This window comes from Chamaea fasciata, unplaced genomic scaffold, assembly GCF_029207755.1.
Source record: "Chamaea fasciata isolate MVZ Bird 193981 ecotype frontalis unplaced genomic scaffold, bChaFas1.0.hap1 SCAF_8, whole genome shotgun sequence".
Taxonomy (NCBI): Eukaryota; Metazoa; Chordata; class Aves; order Passeriformes; family Sylviidae; genus Chamaea; species Chamaea fasciata.
In genome coordinates this window covers 23,053,982-23,074,360 of record NW_027094093.1, presented here as the reverse complement: position 1 = coordinate 23,074,360, position 20,379 = coordinate 23,053,982, and the positions used below count along the sequence as shown (strand labels likewise).

Sequence of the window (20,379 nt, the reverse complement as noted above, 5' to 3'; positions counted from 1 at the left end):
GGCAGAAATACCAGTGTGTGCTGCCTTAAGTTTGATACCATTTCTGTTGGTTTTGCAAGTATAAGTGTATTTAAATTCATTTGGTTTCATGCAAAGTAGACTGGCAAAGGAAGGATTTTACTGGTTTCTCCCCCTTTGTGAACTTGTTCTGTGAGCCTGGAGAACCAGATTTTCTTTGCTCTCATTCCCTGCAGCCTATACAACCTAGTATTTCTGATCACTAAAATGTGAGACAAGAAAATCAAGCCCATTGAAATGACCCCATTCTTACGTAGCTAATCTGTGGAACTCTGAGATGCAGGTAACAGCTTCACCAGCTAAAAACCACATACTGCAGGATCCATGTATGAATTTGGCTGTGTCCCTGGTTTCTTGAGGACTGTATTGCTCATGGGAAGAAGACAGTAGCAAATTGCTCCATAACCCTGTGATCTCTGGTCCTTGGAGGCATAACTGCTAGCTGCAGCTCATTGACAGAATAATTAAGTAAATTTCAAACACAGCATTGGAGCCTTGCAGCCAGCCTGCCTTCTCTGGTGTGATGCATGGTCAGGAGGTCTCCCAATGCCTTCACTTGGTCTGCAGGTTGAACTTCTTTGGCCAGTGCAGAAGGGGTGAGTGGAAGCTTGAACAAGGGGAATGAAATTCGCAGCCTTTGAGCAGCAATTCCAGCTGAAGGGCATCTGCAAGTTTGGCTGTGGTCATGAGGAATGAGGGGGCACTTCAGCCTGGCAGATTAGCAGGCAGAACTGGCCTGGAGCTGGGCAGGGCTTGGCACATGTTGCACTTGAGAGAGTTTCTGGCAGTTGCATTTTGTAAAAGTCAGAGTACCCTTTTTGATGCACTTAGTCTGCCTTGGCAGAGAGTGCATGAGCAGCTGTTCACACCCCATGTGCAGGACACAGGGTAGACAGAAGGAGTGGTGTTGAGGGGACTGCAGCCCAGTAGTGATTAACCTAAAACCTCCTACTTCTTATCGCCTCTTGCTTTTCCTTTTCTTTTCTCTGTGCTTCCTCCCTTTGACTTAATACTTACGGAAAAGAGCATGACCTCTGCACACTACTGCTACTAGCATCCCTCTCCTGATTTTCTTGACTGAGCTCATGTATCTGATGTACAGGGAGGTGGCAAGCTGTCAGCGTGGGTCCCTGTTGCCATTTGAAGGGAATTTCATTGCCAGGACAGGGATTTTAAGGTGTGTCTTTTCCTCAGGGTGTTGCAGAAGGTCTGTAGGAAGTGTATGTGAGAATACCGTGCTTTCTAGGACTGTAAGACCTCAAGGATTACTGTCGCCTGCTGGCCCAAGATCCTGTGTAACAGCCCCATAGAATTTCTCTCTGCACATTCTGGTTTGGATTAAAGAAGTTTTTGATTTGACTGGTACCAATGGTTGTTTCCCCAGTGCAAGATACTAAGGCATCTAAATATGTTAAATTACTTTTTAAAATGTCTGCTTATTTTCAGCCTTAATAGATGTCAGCTTCAGGTTGGTTAAATTTTATGGCACCTGTTGGAAAAATAGAAATGTGGATACTTTAACTGGGGGAAAGCCTTTCCTTAGGCTTTTCTATTTCTTATGGTCCTGCGGAGCAGTGGAGCAATTGCTCTCATTCTATAAGCCTGAATTTCTGGTTCCAATCCTGCTTCCTCAGAAATCACTTCAGGGTCTAACATTGTTTTTGAAATGGGGGTGCTAGCGCAGAACACAGGATAAAAGTTGTATTTTATACAACAATATTTCTGCTTACAAGTATAAGAATCCCAGTAGTTTTTGTCTATAGCATTGTGGTGGGAGTTTGCCTTTGTATGATGATCTGGCACTCAAAAAGGTAATTTTGACTTGCTGCTTCCCGATGTAGTCCCATATGAGTTGTGTTTGGCCTTTGATACTACAAGACCTTACATTTGGCTCTTTTGGGTTGTTTAATGTTTGCTTGAATCTAGCTTACAAATTGATCCAGATTACCATGTAATGGTAACTCTCGTTATTTGCCTGGTTTGTGTATCATGTACAAACTTCTACCAGGAACTTTTTTCATGTCCTTGATAAGAAGTCTTTAATGCAGAGGCAAAACCTGACTTTTCTACAACTTTACTAGACTACAGAAATCCTGAATGATGTTTGTTGTGTTTTGGGGCCCTACCATGTTCTTATAGTGCTGCAAAGTTGATTTTGATATCGTTGATGATCCTTGTGGTCCCTTGCAACTCAGGATATTCTATGATTCTTGTTTAGGCAAAAGGTTGTGCAACAGAAGTATTTGTTTATGTGAATTTGTTGCAATGTTTGATTCAGCCATCAATATTATAGTGTCTGCATGTTTTCTCCTGGACAATGTGAAATCAATGTGACCAAATCTATTTTTGCACTGTTTCTGCCTTTCCTGGAGTAATTTTCTTTTGACCATTTAAGAGATGGAGCAATATTTCTTCTCATATAGTAAAGCCATTTGTATGTTTCTATTACAGTAAATCCATACTGAATGATTATGCTCACTGCGCAGTGAATGTGTTTATGTGCAATGCAAGGAGACTTTGGGCCAGAGGACTTTCCCTTTCCATGTGCCCAATATCTCTCCCTCATCGTCTGAGAGTCTTTACAAAAGTAGGTGCCCATTGAAACAAACTAGTGGTAGGTTTAGGAGGGAGAACAGTGAGTTGAATATGATTTGCAGGTAGTGAGTGGCAGGAGAGGAACAGAAATCGTGTCACTTCTGAGCTCTGTTTTTCGAAAAGGACTTTTATGTGGATGTGGTCAGTATGCAAGGGCATGAGAAATTCAGAGCATGTATGATTTCGAGGTTCATTAAGTGTGTGGTTCTGTTTTTAGGAAGAAGTATCAGAAGGTGCTATCCAGTGTTGTTATAATCCAAAAGAACTACCGAGCATACTTCTGGAAGAAGAGCCTGCTGCGCCTGAAGGCCTCTGCGGTGACCCTGCAGAAGCACTGGCGTGGCCGCCTGGCTCGCAGCCTCTACCAGCACCTGCTGCAGCAGGAACTCCAGCGGAAGCAGGAAGTGGAGGAGAGAAGGAGGCAAGAGGAGGAAGAGCAGATCAGAAGAGAGGAAGAGGAAAGACAATGGCAAGAAGAGGAGGAGCGTAGGAGGAAACAGGAAGAGGAAGAGGTGAAGGAAAGGTACAAGATGGTATCTTGCGTTCTGTCTTGGTTTTAGACAATTTAAAGGGGAACATTCTAGAATGAGTTCTCCCCCTTTGTTTTAACCAGTCCCTTTCCACCGATAAGGAATAAATACAAGTAGCTGTAAGTGAAAAAATAATTTTACTAGCAAGTGAAACTGCAGCAGGCAAAAACCAACAGTAAATAATCATTATATACAAAATTACTGAATCTCACAAACTCCCTGAGAACAAATTGAAACCCGAAATGGTGGAAGTACCCCTTTCCAAGATGGCAGCCGCCGTAGGTGTGCCATTTTCAAAGGGAAAATGGCACCAGACCCTCCCCCTCAAGATGAAGGCCTTTGCAGGTGACTGTGCCATCGGGAGACGAAGGGGAGGGATGGCAGGGAACCTGCACAGCAATGACGGAGCTTACCCAGCAGTTCTTGTGGCAAATGAGATGTGCTGCTGTGTGTGGAGTCTGCGCTGCTGCTTGGCTGCACCTGCTGGACTCTGCTGGGTTTATTATTATATAAATTTCAACGTAGGATTGTATGATACTTTGCTTTTCAGAAGTAGTTCTTCTAGGCTTTTGTTATCTACTTTCCCAAAGGGGGATCTCATCAGACTGTGTGGCAAGCATCAGAAAATTCTTAGAAGCACTCACCTTGAGTCCTGTGTGCAGTTTTGGGCACCAGAATATAAAAAAGACATTAAGCTGTTAGAGAGTGTCCAAAGGAGGGCAGTGAGGATGGTGAAGGTCTGGAGGGGAAGCCATATGAGGAGTGGCTGAGGTCACATGGTCTATTCAGCCTGGAGGAGACTGAGGGAAGACCTCATTGTGGTCTTGAACATCCTCATGAGGGGAGTAGGAGGAGTAGGCAGAGTAGGCTCTGATCTCTTCGCTCTCATGCCCAGTGACAGGACTCGAGGAAATCGCCAGAAGCTGAGTTAGGGAAGACTTAGGTTCGATATCAGGAAAAGGTTTTTCACCCAGAGGGCTGTCAGCACTGGAACAGACTCCCCAAAGAAGTGGTCACAACACCAAGCCTGGCAGAGTTCAGGAAGTGTTTGGACAATACTTTTGGCACATGGTGTGACCCTTGGAGTGCCCTGCACAGGGCTGGGAGTTGGACTCGATGATCCCGATGGGTCCTTTCCGACTCAGCATTTGATTTTATAATAAAAGGAAGGAGTTGTCTAGTTTATTAGCTATAGAGTGGTTTTGCCCTTTAGTTCCCAGACTGTGAGAGGTATGTTCAACCCAGCATCATGGCAGAGAAGTGTCAGTGTTTCTAGGAATCAGGCAAACTCATTTTATTTTTGTTTTCTGATTAATGTTAAATGACATCTTAGTGAGTAGTCAGGACAGTACTAGCAGACCAATTTGGCTAACTTCTGAAAATCCCTTTGACCTAAAAAAATGAGGTGGAAGTCCATAGAAATTGCAAATCATCTAGTCTACTGAGAGCAAGCAAAATACCCCAGCACAAGTGTAGGCAAAATCAGAAGGACCTAGGTGCAGTTTGAGCTGTAATGAACTAGAAGTTGGCATGCAGTTATTGTGCATACGCTGTTAGCAGAGAGGAGACATGGAACAATTTGGTCTAACATTCAACAGGAAGAAAAATAATAATGATGAGAAAAATGAGGTATTTGATGCTATTTTTATCTTCCCCAAAAGCTTAACTGTTGGATATTAAATATGATTAGGAAGGATGTACAAGAATTCAGAACATGTAGTGGAAATAGAAGGTTAGAAAATGCTCAGATAAATCAAATTACAAATTATAAAGAAGATATTGGGATTTGGTGAAAATAATGTTTGGGTACTTCAAGAACTAGCTAAGGCAGTTTAAAACAGTAGCTATTCTTTTCTCCTTTGTGGATAGTAATGTGGATAGTAATTTTTTCATAAAAATGGAAAATACTAAACAATTATGACCCCCTTTTAAAATGGGAAAAGGAGGAATCAGGGAATTGTGGACCAGTCAGCCTGGCCTTGGTTTCATTAAGATACTGAAACAAATGATCAAAAAGTTGTAAATACTTGATAAAGGAATCAAGCCACTGTGGATTTCTGAATAACAAACAGCATTAGAGTTACCCTTTTCCTTCCGTGGTATCTTACGACATGTCTTGTGGACAGGGAAAAGCTGTGGAGGATAGGTAACTTGACTTTGGGTAGGTGAAAGGTAGGTAAGGGCTTTGATATGCTACGACAATACTCTAAGATGCTAAAAGAAATTTGCTTTGGAAAAAAGTATGTGAAGCAAGATTAGAATCTGTGTTTTTACTACATTTAATTAATAAACAATAGTAGCTTTTTGTTAAATAGAAGAGAACTCTTGAATGGGATTCTTCCATGATCTGCTGGATATGGTGCTTGTGCAATGTTTTAATAAGAATTTAGATGAGGAAATATGAATATCCTTAATAAATTTGCAGATAAAACCATCTGCTGAGAGGCTGTAGGCATATAGCCTAGGATTACAGTTTAGATAATTTTGGCAAGTAAAGGATCTGAAAAACAGAGTAACTTTTGGTACAGACATATGCAGATTTACAGTCAGGAATAATCAAATGCCCAGGGAGCGGAGGAGGAATGCTTACTTCAACAGTGGGAGGAAGGTCTGGAGGCTAAGTTGAGTATGTCACCAGTGTCATGCTGTGTGAGAGGAGAAAGCGAATGCTCTCTATAAACAGAATTGTTTCTGTAAGATGGGGTGATGATTTGGTGCCCTTCAGTTGGAGTACTGTCCCTAGTTTTGGGTATCACATTTCAGGAAGAGTGTAGATCAGTTGATGATGACTAGAAGGCAGGAAGACATACCAAAGGTTTAAAAATTGTGAGGAACAGTTGCAGGAATTGGTATTTAGATTATAGGCGATATTCCTAATTTGTTTTAAAATGGTTGTGCTTTTGAGCCCTCTTCTCATTTAAGGCAGTGGTTTAACTCATGATGATTGCTAGGGATCTTTCACTAGAGTTGGAACCATCTGGATCTCACTTATGTCAGCTTTCATTTACAAATATTTCCTGATTTTTTTTTGAGAGAGTGAGCACAAGAGTGAGAGCTTTAAGGACTTTGCGACTTGCAGCTGCAGTTTAGAATTTGGCTGGGAAAATCTGCAAGGCCTGGAAAATAAATTTTGTTGCCCTCCTGTTCTCCCTGGGATTGAATTATAGGTTTGAAAGTCACCAGTGGCGGTGGTAGCTTTCTTCCATCCAGCAGCATCCTGTTCCTGCTCCCTTAGCATGACCCTGGCATTTGTCTGTCTGCTGGTTCAGCTGCTTGTGGCATACTTGCTCTGGAGAAACTGGCCATAGTGACAGCTTTGCTTTGGATTATAACCTTTTTGATCTGAGTAGAGCTGCAACACCGTGGATAGTTTTCTTCCTCTGCTTATGTTTACTAACAAACTCTGACTCTTGCAGTTGTCACTAATAAACTGGATTTTGCATGCCACTGAGAAGTTATGCGAGTTGGGGCTCTAATAAAGTAAAAGCAAAACAAAACACAAATTCAATGCTGGTATTGCAATAATTCTGTTTTAAAAAAATGAACACAGTTTCCTGATATCTGTCAGTTACACACGTACAACCTCAATATTCACAGATTTATAGTACTTCAGAAGATTCTGTTTACATTTATTGTGAGTCTGTTTTGTCTTTTTGTCACTGTTTCCAATGTCCTTCCTGGTGTGTTCCAACTAATCCAATTTCCTAATTGATCTGAAAGTTAAGTGCATGGGGAAAATCTGTTACATCCACAAAGGTCATGCCAACCACAGAGAATTGGATTTTTACTAAATTGCAAAAGCTTTTAAATCAGTCTTACAGCAAGTACCTCATTTTAACCTTATCCATGGAGGGATGATGTGTTCATGTAATTCTGAAAACCTCACATAGGAGAACTAGGTCTGTCTCTGAGTGTTGTGTCTTGCTTTTTGACAGAGAAAAGGAGCAACTGAATGCACTACTGCAGGTGGCCCAGGTAAGTTTAAGAGTTGTTCTTTTCACGTGTTTTCTTGTGAGTATCTGTGAAGAGTCCTTCGTTGCCTCCACTGTGCCTGGATACTGATACTGTTATGGTGGCAACAATATTTAAAAAATGGGCATTGTTCACTCAAAACCTGCAGGTGTTTGGCTTTGCGGAGGTGCATAGAGTTAACAAGGTAGGGCTTTTTTCAAGGCTCTTGTACAGGCTTGCATTGGTTCTGTTTGAAAATTTCCATATTGAACATGCAACATCCTATTTTTATCTCTACCGCTTGAGCTTGTTAGATAACCTTGTGATGTGCTGCACTGTGACACAGTCTGTTTTGCTGAATTGTTGCCTGTAACAGCCGAAATACGAGTGCAGCCAACTGCTGCCATGTCTAAAATAAACCTCTTGTAACTGATCTAATTGTTGGTACTTGACATACCAAAGAGCAGACCACCTACCCTGAGGTGTGTGAAAATGGCTGTGTATCTCATTGTTTTTTTTTCCCATACCACTTGTTCCCCAGTTTCAGACCATCTTTGTTCAGGAGAGATTAGAAACATAGACATGCATTCATCCACAAGTAAGAGTCAAGTAGAGAACAAGCAACGTGATAACCAAAGAAAACAAGCATTAAGGCGTAAATGGGCCAATATATGGACTGCATTGTCATAAGTCCTATCAGGAAGTACATGAAATGCTATTGCAATTTATTTTTACTTCTTCTCATGTTTGTATCTGTTCTCTTGTGTATGTTTTCAGCATCCTCTGTGGCGGGGAGGGAGGCTTTTTCCTGAACATCAGTGGAAGTTACCAGTATCTTCCATCTTCCAATTATCCCATATCTGCCAGAAATTTCCTATTACTTTTCTATTCTCCTGTTAGTGTGGAGAATAGAGTAAGACAGAGTCTTCAGCAGTCAGCCATCAGCCATCTAGTGATGCTAAGGAATGCCAAGAAATTCTGGGTGGAGTTTCGTTGGGCTGTGGTTGGAGGGGATACAGTCCTGCTTCATGCAAATATCCGTTCCAGCCCCAGATTCTGATGGTCAGATCCTCATTTGAGGAAACAGTAAAATTTCCAGACCTCTTAATGAATTTCTGGGAAATCTTCAGCTCTTTAGTAGTCTATGCATATATGTATTCATATATAGTTGCTTTCTCCTGTATGTGTGTGAGTTCAAAAAGAGAGAATGGACTTTCAGGCTGCTTTTATCCAAATTGCAGCGTACAGTGACCAACAGATAGAGAGGCTTTTCTAAAAATTCACTGAACCCACTGAGCTTCTTTGTATGATTCATACTGGAGGTAGATTGCTGGGAAAAAGGAGGTACTTGAAGATCCAGTAGTTCTACCCTTAGCTTTTCATTTCAACCATGAATGATTGCAGGATGCTTGGAGTCATCTTTCTGCAGATGGTAAGTACAAGGCAAGCACAGGAAACAGGAGGAATGAAGGGTCCAGGCAAGGAACACAGACAGATTGAAGAAAGTGCTTTAACACTTTTCTAAATTCTTTAAGGTGGAAACAGTAAACACTGAGGAGGTGGATATTCCCCTCAAAGAAGAAGAGAGACGTCAAATGGAGGAGATCTTAAGACTGGAGAAGGAGATTGAAAAGTTGCAGCAACAGAAAGAGGATCACATGTCTCTTATCTCTGAAGACACCAGGAATGAAATCTATCGGCAGCGAGAAGAAGAGATACAGAGGTTGGAAAAAGAGGCATCCAGGGTTGCCCAGGAATTCTTGGAGCTGCTGGATTTTGGCAATCTGGATGAAAGTGTTCAGAACTTAGAGCGCTCACTTTCTAGTGAGGGGACACTCAACATTGACTGCAGCCTGGTGGCACCGCTGGCTGAAGAAGAAGTGGATGAGGGTTTTCATGCTGATGATGAAGGACGACCAACTTCCAGTTTGGTGGTCTCAAATCAGTATGGCACAAGAAACAGTGGTAACTACTCAAAGGAAGTTGCAAACACAAGTCTTTTGCATCTCAGGAGGGAAGTGGGAGAGGTTGCCCCTGCTCCAGGACTGCCTGTGGAAAGAACCACTACCCCCAAGGAGCAGAGAGCCCTGCCTGACCAAGCAGAAAGCGTTTACAGCACTGTCTCTGATACACAGAGGAGTAACAGTGGAGAGGCAGGAGAGCCCATTTACACCTGCCCCCCAGATGTGGAGTCTGACTACGACCATGAGGAGTTTGATGGTTATGGAGATGCAGGTAACGCCTCAGCTGAGCCTCTGAATGATGAGGAGGGTCTGAGACACTCCCATGGTACCAGCCTGGACTCCAACCGTGGCAGCCTAGACTCGGTGAGAATCTCTCCCTTCACCTTTCTGGACATTAGTGTGACTTCGTTGATGTTTATAACATCTTTGCCTTCTTAGTGTATGCCTGCTCACTCTGGGTACACTTACTAATATATAGCTCTCTTATATCAATAATCAGCTTGAAAAAAGGAAAGAGTCAAGATAGGCTGAAGGCCAGAGAGCTTGTGATTGTCTGGTGTCTGCTGGCACACAAGCCGGTACATGTGTACCTATTTTAGATCGCCATATGTTAAAATAACACCCTTTAGGAGGAAGAAAAGCAGATAACTGGTATTTTGTAAGTGTATGTTCTACCTTAGAGAGATTTCACAGAAGGGGCCTAAGGTTCCAGTGTGCAATGACAAGAGTAAATGGGAAAGGCTGGGGTTCGGTTTGTCTCCATCACTAAAATTTCTCTTTTTTTAGGTCTGTTCAGAGTCAAGGGTTTACTTTCAGCTGCTGTGTACAAGTTAAGCTATTCTAAAGCTGGAAGAAATTACTGTGCTAATTGGGCTGGGTCCCAATGCACACAGCCAGGATCACTGAACTTTTTCATTCCTGCTGCAGGGACAATGACAGGGTGGTAAAGCTATTGGCCTCGCACTTCAGTATCTCACCTTAGATCCCACAGTGGGTTTGGACGTCCTGAGGGCTCTCAGGACAGATGCTTAGTAATGCAATGATAAATCCCCTTACAGGACAGGATGTCAAAGCCCCCATAAGATTGTGAGGAGTTCAGGTGTGAAGCCAATGACAGCCACAAAAATACTTCCAGTAAACAATATCCATGAGAAGACACACCTGAACTCCAAAATACCTTTTAGAAAACTATTGAATTTTTTTTTAGGAGCTCAATTTATTTCTTTCAGTATCTTTTTCCAATGACAGATTGTGGCTTTTCTTAAAAAAGTTGCATGATTGTCTTGTTTGCATTTCCCTAGTGTCAGCTGCCAGCCATCAGCATTTTTCATGTGATCTGCTTGAGTAAAGGTACCTTGTCTGTGGGCAGGTACTCACAGATCACTGTCAGGTAATCTTCAAATCATGAATCATTCTGTCACAGCTTAGGCTGGTTTCTACCATTCTTCTTAAAACACAGATAGAAGTGGAGGTTTTTATTTGGCTCATCAGTGAGTAAGACTAATAAAAAAGCCGGTTGATACTTTGTCATAGTGTGAGCCACAGGAAGCGATAACCACAGCTTAGTCAAGATCCCATCAGTAGCTGCTGTTTCAAGACTACCTGGTTTTTGAAACTTACTGCCAAGGGAGAGAACGAAAGAGTGGACCAGGGATGAGGCACAAGAGGGTCACAGAGAGAAGACAGAAGGGAAAATGGAAAAAAAGCAACATGCGTTTGAGGAAGGAAAAGGTCTAAGGAACTGCCTTCATTACTATTGAATTAATAAAGCAAATCGAAGGAAATTGTATTTAAGATAAAGGAAATCATTTTGTGTGTGAAGTACTTTCTTATGGCTGAGGGCCTTTATCTAGTTGGAGAACAGAGCTGGGTAAATTCAGTACTATTATTTCAGTAATTCAGATGAATGTTTTTAGGATTCAGTTATCCTGGACTGTGCTTTTTTACCTAATCAACTCAAAGCAAGTAATTTCCTTGCTGGGGTTAAATATTGTCTGGCGTTGTGGTCTTTCTGCCAGAAGAATCAGAAAACTTCTCCAAAATGAAAAATTCTCTGTTAATTCCATCAAATTAGATTTTGCAAGGTGGGCTTTGCCTTGAAACGGGAAGTTTTGTTACTGCAGGGAACTGGAGCTTTCTAGCCATGTCTACTGTTCTCCTTTCAGGTATGAAAATTCTGTGTTTTTGCTTTAGGCATTAATGGATAAGCTGTCAAGCCTCTGCTTTTACCATAGTGCTTTTTTTGCAAAGGGACTATGTGTAGTTGTGCACCTTCTGATCATGTGACTTCTCTAACCCTGTTAATTGCTCCAGGCCTCCTGCGACCAGGAGAACCCTAGTAGCCTGTATCTCTTCTTTTTTCTTTAGTTTCTGGAGAGTGAAGAAGAAGTAGATGTTTACATTGATACAGATGAAGAGTTTTGTAATGGACGAGTCACTATCTTCAATGGCTCAGGGCCGCCCTATTTTCACAGTTACCTCTACATGAAAGGTAAGTGGATTTTGCCAGAACTGTGGATAGATGGGATGCAGGAAACCTGCTTTCCTCTTCTGTTTGTCCAGAATCATCATCTTTATTTTCTCTTAGTTCTCAGTTTATTCTCCTTTTTTTCTTCTTCTTTTTCTATTTAAAACAGCAAATAAAGAGACAGGAGCTGGGTGTCAGGGATATCTCTGCCACTGAGACTTAATTGTGCCTACTTGGTATGGGCTTAAATGATTCATTCTCAGCTATGAAACTGAAGTCAGAACAAAAATACTTGAGTAGTGCATCTATTTCTATATTTTGCTTTTGTTTCACTAGTTTTGTTCTGTTTTTCTATGTTTGAAGTTAGGCACAACTTTGTTCCTCTCCTTCAGTTCCTTTGTTCAATGTAGGAACTGAAGTGGCAACTCTTCCTGCCCAGGAGCAGGGTCAGAATGGAAGCATGACCCCTCTTGCACGTCTGCTGAAATTTTGCTCCCTGGCTTTTGCAGGAGGCCTCATGAACCCGTGGCGGCGGCGCTGGTGTGTCCTGAAGAACGAGGCCTTCATGTGGTTCCGCACCAAGCAGGAGGCCCTGAAGTCAGGCTGGCTCTACAAAAAAGGCGGGGGAATGTCAACGCTCTCACGCCGCAACTGGAAGCGCCGCTGGTTTGTGCTTCGAGAATCCAAGCTGATGTACTTTGAGAATGATAGTGAGGAAAAGCTGAAGGGAACTATTGATATCAGAAGGGCAAAGTGAGTGCAAAAATAAATCCTTTTGATCCCTAGTATTCACTCTGTAAATCAGTAATGAAGGTTCCAGTGCTGCTGTTCATTGGCCTGTATATCTCCCATCACGCTTGGAGAATCAGAAACAAAGGAAGGAAAAGACAATTACAGCATCTACTTTTACTCTGGAGGGACTCGGCAATTACTTCATAGTTCTTTTCCCAGTCTTGCATTTCATAATCCTGCAGAAACTCTTTCCAAGCCATGGATGGAGCCAGACCAGGAGGGGCTAATTAAGTACATACCCCATGCATTCTCTCCTACCCAGACTCCATCTGTTTTCTGGCTTCTCCAGGCATTTCACAGAGGTATTATGAAGCTCACAGCGGGATTTGCGTTTGGCAGCATGTACCGTGCCTTTTCCTGAGTCCTGAATGCTCTTTCTGCTGCCATGGTCAATTCCTCAGCTCCTGCTGTAAGAAAGGACAGACTGGTCACCTATTAGCATTACGCAGACCTGTAAAGTGCCAAAGAGAATGGCACACCCGACTTTGTAAACAGATCTTAAAATCAGCCTCCCTGTTATCTCTTCTTCCATTTAGTCTGCTGGTGTCTTGAAAATCCATGTAATGCCTTCAGCTTTGGTTTTTAACTGTACAGATATTTTTAAACATCTTGATGTGTATTGGCAAAATTTTGTTTTTCTGTCAGAGCTACAAACCATGTGAACCAGTGATTTCCCTTCTGTGTGGTGAATGGTATGAAGTGAAAGAATCAACCAGATGGAAAGATGGAATTTAGGCCCGTGAAAGGTTTTTAGCTTTAGCTCTTGTGCTTTCTTGTGTTCCAGAGAGATTGTGGATATTCATGAAAAGGAGAATGCCTTGGACATTGTGACAGAAGACCGAGTTTACCACATTGTTGCAGAGTCACCAGAAGATGCCAGGTTTGTTTTGTTAGGTTTGTTCATTCAGTGCAGGTCTGACCCAGCTACTGAGAGTTTGAGAAACATAATCGATTCTCTTTTGCTGGGGAGAAGTGGGGTATTTGTTCCAGAGTGTCATTTCTTGCTTCCTGGGATGCATCACACCTACTTTGGGGGCTTGATGTTACAGCTACCAAGGCTGTGGTTCAGTCTGCCAGTAACAGGACTGCCAGCTTCTCATGTGGGTATGAGCGTGCTGAATTCAAGGGTTTCTTCAGCAGACACACAAACCTTAATATAAACTGGAACATCTAATAGTTGATTTATTTATTTAATGGAATCTTGAATCAAACAAAAAGTCTATTCATGTTGTCTGTAAATGATTGCGAGAGCAGCTGGGTTTTATCCAGGAGACAGAAAAAAGACTGCAGCTTATCAGAGTCTGTAGTGTCATCTGATAAAATCTTCCCAGTGCAAAGCAAACAAGTGACTCATGTCCTTCCTTCTTGGCATCCTGGCCAGACAGTGGGAATTAGTTGTTTAAGGGCAGGTTGGACAGCCTATCCTGGCTATGCAAAGCCAAGCTAAGAGGTTACTGTCCCCAGCCACTCATGTCTTCCCACTTTACCAAGGCTTCTGCTCTCTCAGCCCCCACAACCCTGTAACTGTTTCTCTGATCTACTGATTCTGTGAAGTTATTTAGGGTATATTACTGTTTTGGTGTACAGAGAGAAAGGGGGAATGTGTTTGGATACAATTTAACAGAAATAGACTGAAGAACAGCCAGGTGGACAAGAAACCGGCAAATTTAGGGAGCAGTAGTGGAAGGAACAGTAACTTCTTAACCCAGAGCTTCCACAACTGCAGTAGGCATGCCCTAAGATAACACTGCAGAATTGTTAGGGCGAGTGTAAACCAAATGTGGCCTCTGTCTATGCCCTGTCAGTCTCTGTTCTGAGGGAGAAGAAAGCGCCAACACTTGCAATAGCAAAGGGCAGATTAGCAGATGTCATAGGGTATCCAGTTTTAGAATCCTTCACGAAGTATGGATGTATGTTTGCTGATCTCACTGGAAGCTGCAGATAAAAATCTGCTTTTTCTGCAACAGCGATTAGCCTCCAGATATGTCTGTAAGAGAAGCCCTTTCGCAGACAAAAAATTTCACTCCAAATTCACTTATCAACAAACCCACGATTAATTGCCATCCAAATGACTTTCAAGTTTATTAGCAGATCAGAGAGAGACTAATCAAGAAGGCTCCCAGGCGTCTCTAGGACTCTAGTCCAAGAAGATTCCCAACTAACCCTGTTTTCACAAGTGCTGTATGCTCTTCTCAGTGTGCTGACATGTGCTACCTGTAAAGCCACTGCCTGCTTAGAGTTTCTTGAATAACAAGTGGAAAACTGGATTTTGCAGGAGCAGCTGTCAGTGGGTTGAAGAACGTGCACAGAATTTTCATGGATAAATAAGGAGGAAGGAAAACATTGGAATCTTGTACAATCAGCCCAAGAGATATTTTGTGGCATAGTATTCAGGAAATTGTGAATGAAGAAAGTTTCCCAGTGGCATCTTTCCAGGTTCCTTGATCGTGTTCTCGAACCAGTTTCACTGCTGAAAGTTTAACTCTGATTCTGTTTTGATTTGCAGTGGTTGGTTTAATGTCCTGAGCCGAGTACACAGCGCTACAGCACAGCAGCTGAGGGAAATGCAGGATGAACAGGCCAATCCAAAGAATGCTGTGGTGAGTTACTGTGCAACCAGCCTGTGGGCATGCTGGGAGCCCTCTGTGTTTAACTATTTGTACATGTTTTTCCAGCACATGCAGTGCTGTATTTCTTTAGCAGTGTAAGAAAGTTGGACATTGGTAATTATAAAGAAACAGCAAAGCTGGTAGCAAAGAGGGTGAGCAGTGGGGAACGTGGTGCTTGTTGTGGGTTGCTCAGCTTGATCACCGATAGCTCTTTTTGGTTGGAAGAGGGAGGCTGCCTCACGCGGATAAAATGTCTTTGGATGGGACTGCTTTGGGTCACTGTTATTCCAGACAGAAGATAGCAGCTGGGAAGAACGGTGTATTTATGTATTTTGCCAGTACAGAGATAATAGCTAAGGTTATTTCAGACCTTCATAATACTCTCCGGAAACTTGTAACTCTTCTTCCTCCAGTCCTGTGGAGCCCCTTGCACATCTTATGCTATTTAGGGAGCAAAGATGACTCACTTGTGCCTTTCTCGTGTGTTCATTTCTACTCAAGCTATTGGAATTCAGAGGAATGGTTTCAATTCCAATCCTATTCACAGAGGAGAACACCTGTAATCTAAAATGCAACCTGTGTCTTCTTCATTCTGCAGGGAACCCTGGATGTTGGGCTTATTGACTCTGTCTGTGCCTCAGACAATCCTGATAGGTAGGTACAGCAATCTGACCATCTCTTAAATCATAAACTCTGTACAATATTTTTGTGGGTAGGTTCAGGTTTCCTTTGGGGTTTGTATTTGTTTAAACTCAAATATCTTTTTCTTCAAACAAGTAAACGGAGCTGAAATCTTTAGCTTGTTTCAAGCAATGTCTCTTCATAGGTGTGAAGTCCATATATGAATTGTCTTCGAGTCAAGGTTTCTCCTTCAGTTCCTAAAAATGAAAACGGCATAATCTCAATGCCAAAAAATAACAATTTTATCAATTACCAGCACTGAACAAATGTGCCAGGCAAAACTCCATTTTTTCAACAGAGTAATTTTGAGTTAGTCTTGTAAATTTACAGGAAAGAAATAGCATTGTGGAAAAATAATGGATGATTTTAGAAATCTGTATTATTCTTGACATCTTTGCAATGCAACAGAGCACAGACATTTAGGTAGTTAGTTTCAGAGAAGAGATGATGGGACATTTCATATCACTTTATGTTAACATTTAATTATTTCCCACATATTAACAGGTTCAGCCAGGGCAAAGATACTCACCACAGTGCTGAAGTAAAATGTTAGCTATTAAGTTATTTATCTCTGTGGTCTGGGGGCAGATCTCTGGGCTCTGACACAGGTTGCTAGGACTTTGTTTTTAGTAGGTTAGAAAATACATTTCAGAAGTGATCTAAGATTTCATTGATGAAAACATTTTAGGCAGTTCTCAGCCTTTACTCCTCATAATTAATCTGTGGACCAGTGAAAACTAGGAATGAACAGTAAGCTGAACAGTCAAAATCTGTTTATGTATGTGCTGAGGTACGCTTTTCTGGAATATCAGTGTTTGAAGCAATGTTAAACAGATTCTGAGGAGAATGCTTATTCTCAAACAGCATTTTTATGCAGCTTATTTTTATCTTCCATAGGTTTATGCATTTTTCTAACAGACCTTGATTGCACCTTTTGCTTCATACTTGAATTCTACTTTTCAATTTCTCTATTTTCTCATAGAAATCTGGATTTGCTTTCAAAGCTTTATGAGTCTATTCTCTTGAAACTGGTCATACTTTTATTTTTCTGTTTTCCTGTAAAGCATTGATTCTGTACAAAATTGTGAATATTCTTTTGGTGAGATACAGCTGCAAGAGAAGGACAAAGTCATCCAGGAGTAACACAACAGTTTTTCCTCTGTTGTCAGGATCAGCTCACCCTTTCTAAAATCAATCTCAAACACGTTTTAGCTGATCCTATTGAGACCTGTGTTTGCTATTGCATCACTAGTTTTAATAAGTACGAGGAGAATGGCTGTACCAGCGCAGCCCAGTGGTACAAGCACTGGCTCACTCCAGTCAGTCAAAGTCCTTTGCTAATGAGCCAAGGACATTTTGCAGCTGCTACTAGCTAATTAATATTTCCTAGTCTTTTGAAGTAGCTTTTGAAAGATACTTAATTTCGTTTAGCTGGTCTCTGCATTCATCAGTTGGCAGAGCAACTGAACCAGAGATGATCTTAAGTACTTCTGCACTCCTCTGTAGTTTGTACTCAGAAAGTCTTTCTGTTCATGGGAAGGTAAAAAACGTGACTTTGAGTGTACTGTGAGTTACTTGCATGGTTATGACTAATTTTAATGCTTTTGTATTCTTGCAGACCAAATTCTTTTGTGATCATCACAGCCAATCGCGTGATTCACTGCAACAGTGACACTCCTGAGGAAATGCATCATTGGATCTCCCTGTTGCAGAAACCCAAAGGCGAATCCAAGGTTGATGGCCAGGAATTCCTTGTGAGAGGTGAAAGGAAATACATGCAATTACATGTGAAACTCATCTTCTGCTTATAATCTGACAGAGAGATTTGATTGCTGCTGACTCAGTCTAGGGTTTAGCTGCTCCCCAAAAACCATCATTCTCTGCCCCCCCTCTACCTTCATACCTGCTGCTTGCCATGTCACATGTGTACTAGCCCTTACTCTTACCTATTTCCCTGCCAAAAAAAATAGTAAGTGCTTCATGTGTTTAATTTTCTGATGGTAGTTCTGGCCTATTTAAACGTGTCCGGCAAATGCCACCAGGAAATAGGAAGGAGCATGGCTGCTGATGAGGAGCAGCTGTCTTAGATGGACTATAACATGACACTGGGGCTATTGTTGGCAGCTCAGTTCCTTCTGACACCTGTCATGTAGAGAGGGAGGGAGATAGATCTTTGTGGGATTGTTGCTGTCCTCAGCTAAACTAACCTGATTATGGTAGATGTAGTGAGGTGAGAAAATTTCTCTGAGGTTGAGCAAAAGATTTAAATTACATCTTTAGTCCGACCTTAGTTGAAGATGGCTGAGCATGCGTAGGGATCACACATACATTGTAAAATAGTCACTCATTTGTCTTAAATATTCTTAAATTTCCTCTATACTTTGAACTTACTCACGTGGTCTTAAATGTATGAAGACACTCCTGATCCAGTCTGTGGAAAGCAAGTGCATGAGCAAATTGCCTTGCATCTTCCAGAAATGTGTGTGGAGGAATAAAGGTCCAAGAGTGGTCATGGCAAGGCAGAAGGACAGGAAGAAAAGGGTCACCAAAATGTAGCAAAAGCCTTCAACCCTAGTCTTAAAAATTTCAAGGAGATTGAATGAAAAAAGGAGACTATAAGACAACAGTTTGAATAACTTAACATCAAAATACTTAATTGCAAGGCAACAGTTCCTTTTATCTGGTATTGTTCATTAGTCAGAGAGAAAAAGTAACGATCCTTTGCAGAGTATGCTCTGCTCTTCATAGTAAGATATCTCTGTGACAGCGGAGTAGTCACAAAGGTGTATATTCAGGAAGATCTATCTCTGTCTTTTCTTTGTATGGAGCCTCTTGGTTCAGTCCCATATTTTCTGAACATTTTTCCTTGTGGGTAGACATTGCTTTTTACACCTTTGAGTAGAAAATTACCTTTTTGACAGCTTTAGCAATGCAGGCTGTAATTTTTTTCTGTTGAAGTATTGAATTTTCTTAATATTTTTTTCCTTCATTTTGCAACAAACCTAAAATGACAGTGAAGTTATTTCCTGACCACGGGAGCAAGAGATGCACATAATGACATGTTTGTGTTTCTGTGCTAGGCTGGCTTCATAAGGAGGTTCAGAGCAGCAACAAGATGTCCTCTCTGAAGATGAAGAAGCGCTGGTTTGTTCTGACAAACACTGCCCTTGACTACTACAAGTCATCCGAGCGCACAGCTGCCAAGCTGGGGACGCTGGTGCTCAACAGCCTCTGCTCCGTGGTGCAGCCCGATGAGAGGGTCTTCAAAGACACAGGTGAGAGGGACAGAGTGGTAAAGAGCAGACTCCAGGTGTGCAGTTCCTGAAAAGGGGGATGGTGCAGGACTGTAGTGGGGTGTCATGTTGAGAAGGCAGTCTTGATGTCATCTGAGGCTTTGTGTCTGGCTGCGAACATCTCTGCCCATGGAAACTGTGAGAGATTTGCAAAGTGTGCAAGTGACTGTAAGTGCCTCACACCTGACAGAGATACACAGTGCTGATGTTTCTCACTGAGTAGTCTCACTGCTTACCTCAGTGTTCCCCAAGCAGGGTAACAGGTTCCTGTAGTTGACACTAATTATTGGTACATGCCCAGAACTGTTACTTTGTAGCATGACCTACATTTGTCTCTGGGGTCAGTTAACCTCTTAAATAGCAGCCTCTCCATGCACTGTAAGGGATGTACAGTGCATGTGGTATGGCATCACTCAACTTGATAGAAACAAAAGATGACAAAGGCCTGTGTTCGCTTTCTGTGCAACATGCCAGAGTTCTGGGAAGGCAGGATCTGGCATGATCCTCCACTGCTTGCCTTAGGAGTTTGGAAGGGAGCCCAAGTCATGGGATAAAGGGTGAATCCCCTATACAGAGATTGTGAACCTTAGAAAAAGACTTCAAAAACTGGACATTTGAGTGTTGGAGTTGTTTGGAATACCTTTTAAAAGGGCTGGAAGCTGGAAGTATTTAGTAAAGTGAGATGAGAGGGAATTTATTCTGCTCATTCACAAGAAAGTGTCCACATTTTTTGGTATCAACAGATATCTCAGGCTGCCTTTAGCGGCTAGAGTTGCCATCACCTTGACACATTCTCTCAGGTTGTCAAACACATATTTTTAAAACTTCTGAGAGTTGATTTGGCAATTTGACTGGGTGCTGTGTGTAGAGTGGTCATTTTTCAAGTGATTAACAGGACAGTGTAGTCCAAATGCTGTCTGTGAAAGTGAGCTGCCTGGTTGGCAGGCAAGTAGTCAGGTTACACTGCAAGATACTTGCATCTTGGAAAACTGCCTTTGTACCAAACTCTAGACTGGGACTTTGCTATTGATAAGTCGGTTTTGGGAATGGGGATGTTATTGTCTACCTAGTGGATTTTAACCAGACCGTATGTTGCTATGAAAGCAAGGGTTTTTCATCAGCCACAAGCTACAGGCAAAAAGACAATCAATGATTTCTTAATAATCAAGTCCAACCATTAGCCTAACATTGTCAAGTCCACCACTAAGCCATGTCCCTAAGTGCCACATATGCACACTTTTTAAATGCCTCCAGGGATGGTGATTCAACCACTTTTCTGGACAGTCTTTTGACAGCCCTTTCCTCTTGCCCTATCACTTGTTGCTTGGCAGAACGGACAAACCCCCACCTAGTTACATCCTCCTTTCAGATAGTTGTAGATAAATAAGGTCCCCCTTGAGGCTTATTTTCTCCAAGCTGCACACCCCCAGCTCCCTCAGCCGTGCCTCACAAGACTTGTGCTCCAGACCTTCCCCAGCT

The 20,379-nt window shown here is 42.1% G+C and overlaps 1 protein-coding gene across 1 annotated transcript in view; it reads left to right on the top strand.

The window, feature by feature from the left end:
* Positions 1 to 20,379, top strand: part of LOC136293369 (unconventional myosin-X-like) — a 90,093-nt gene that overhangs the window by 57,667 nt on the left and 12,047 nt on the right. Inside the window, exons 23-32 of the mRNA XM_066190079.1 lie at positions 2,831 to 3,136; positions 7,079 to 7,118; positions 8,630 to 9,421; positions 11,426 to 11,549; positions 12,035 to 12,278; positions 13,102 to 13,197; positions 14,824 to 14,917; positions 15,525 to 15,580; positions 17,226 to 17,368; positions 18,688 to 18,882. Coding sequence (XP_066046176.1) covers positions 2,831 to 3,136; positions 7,079 to 7,118; positions 8,630 to 9,421; positions 11,426 to 11,549; positions 12,035 to 12,278; positions 13,102 to 13,197; positions 14,824 to 14,917; positions 15,525 to 15,580; positions 17,226 to 17,368; positions 18,688 to 18,882 — 2,090 coding nt within the window. The remainder of the gene's footprint in view (positions 1 to 2,830; positions 3,137 to 7,078; positions 7,119 to 8,629; positions 9,422 to 11,425; positions 11,550 to 12,034; positions 12,279 to 13,101; positions 13,198 to 14,823; positions 14,918 to 15,524; positions 15,581 to 17,225; positions 17,369 to 18,687; positions 18,883 to 20,379) is intronic.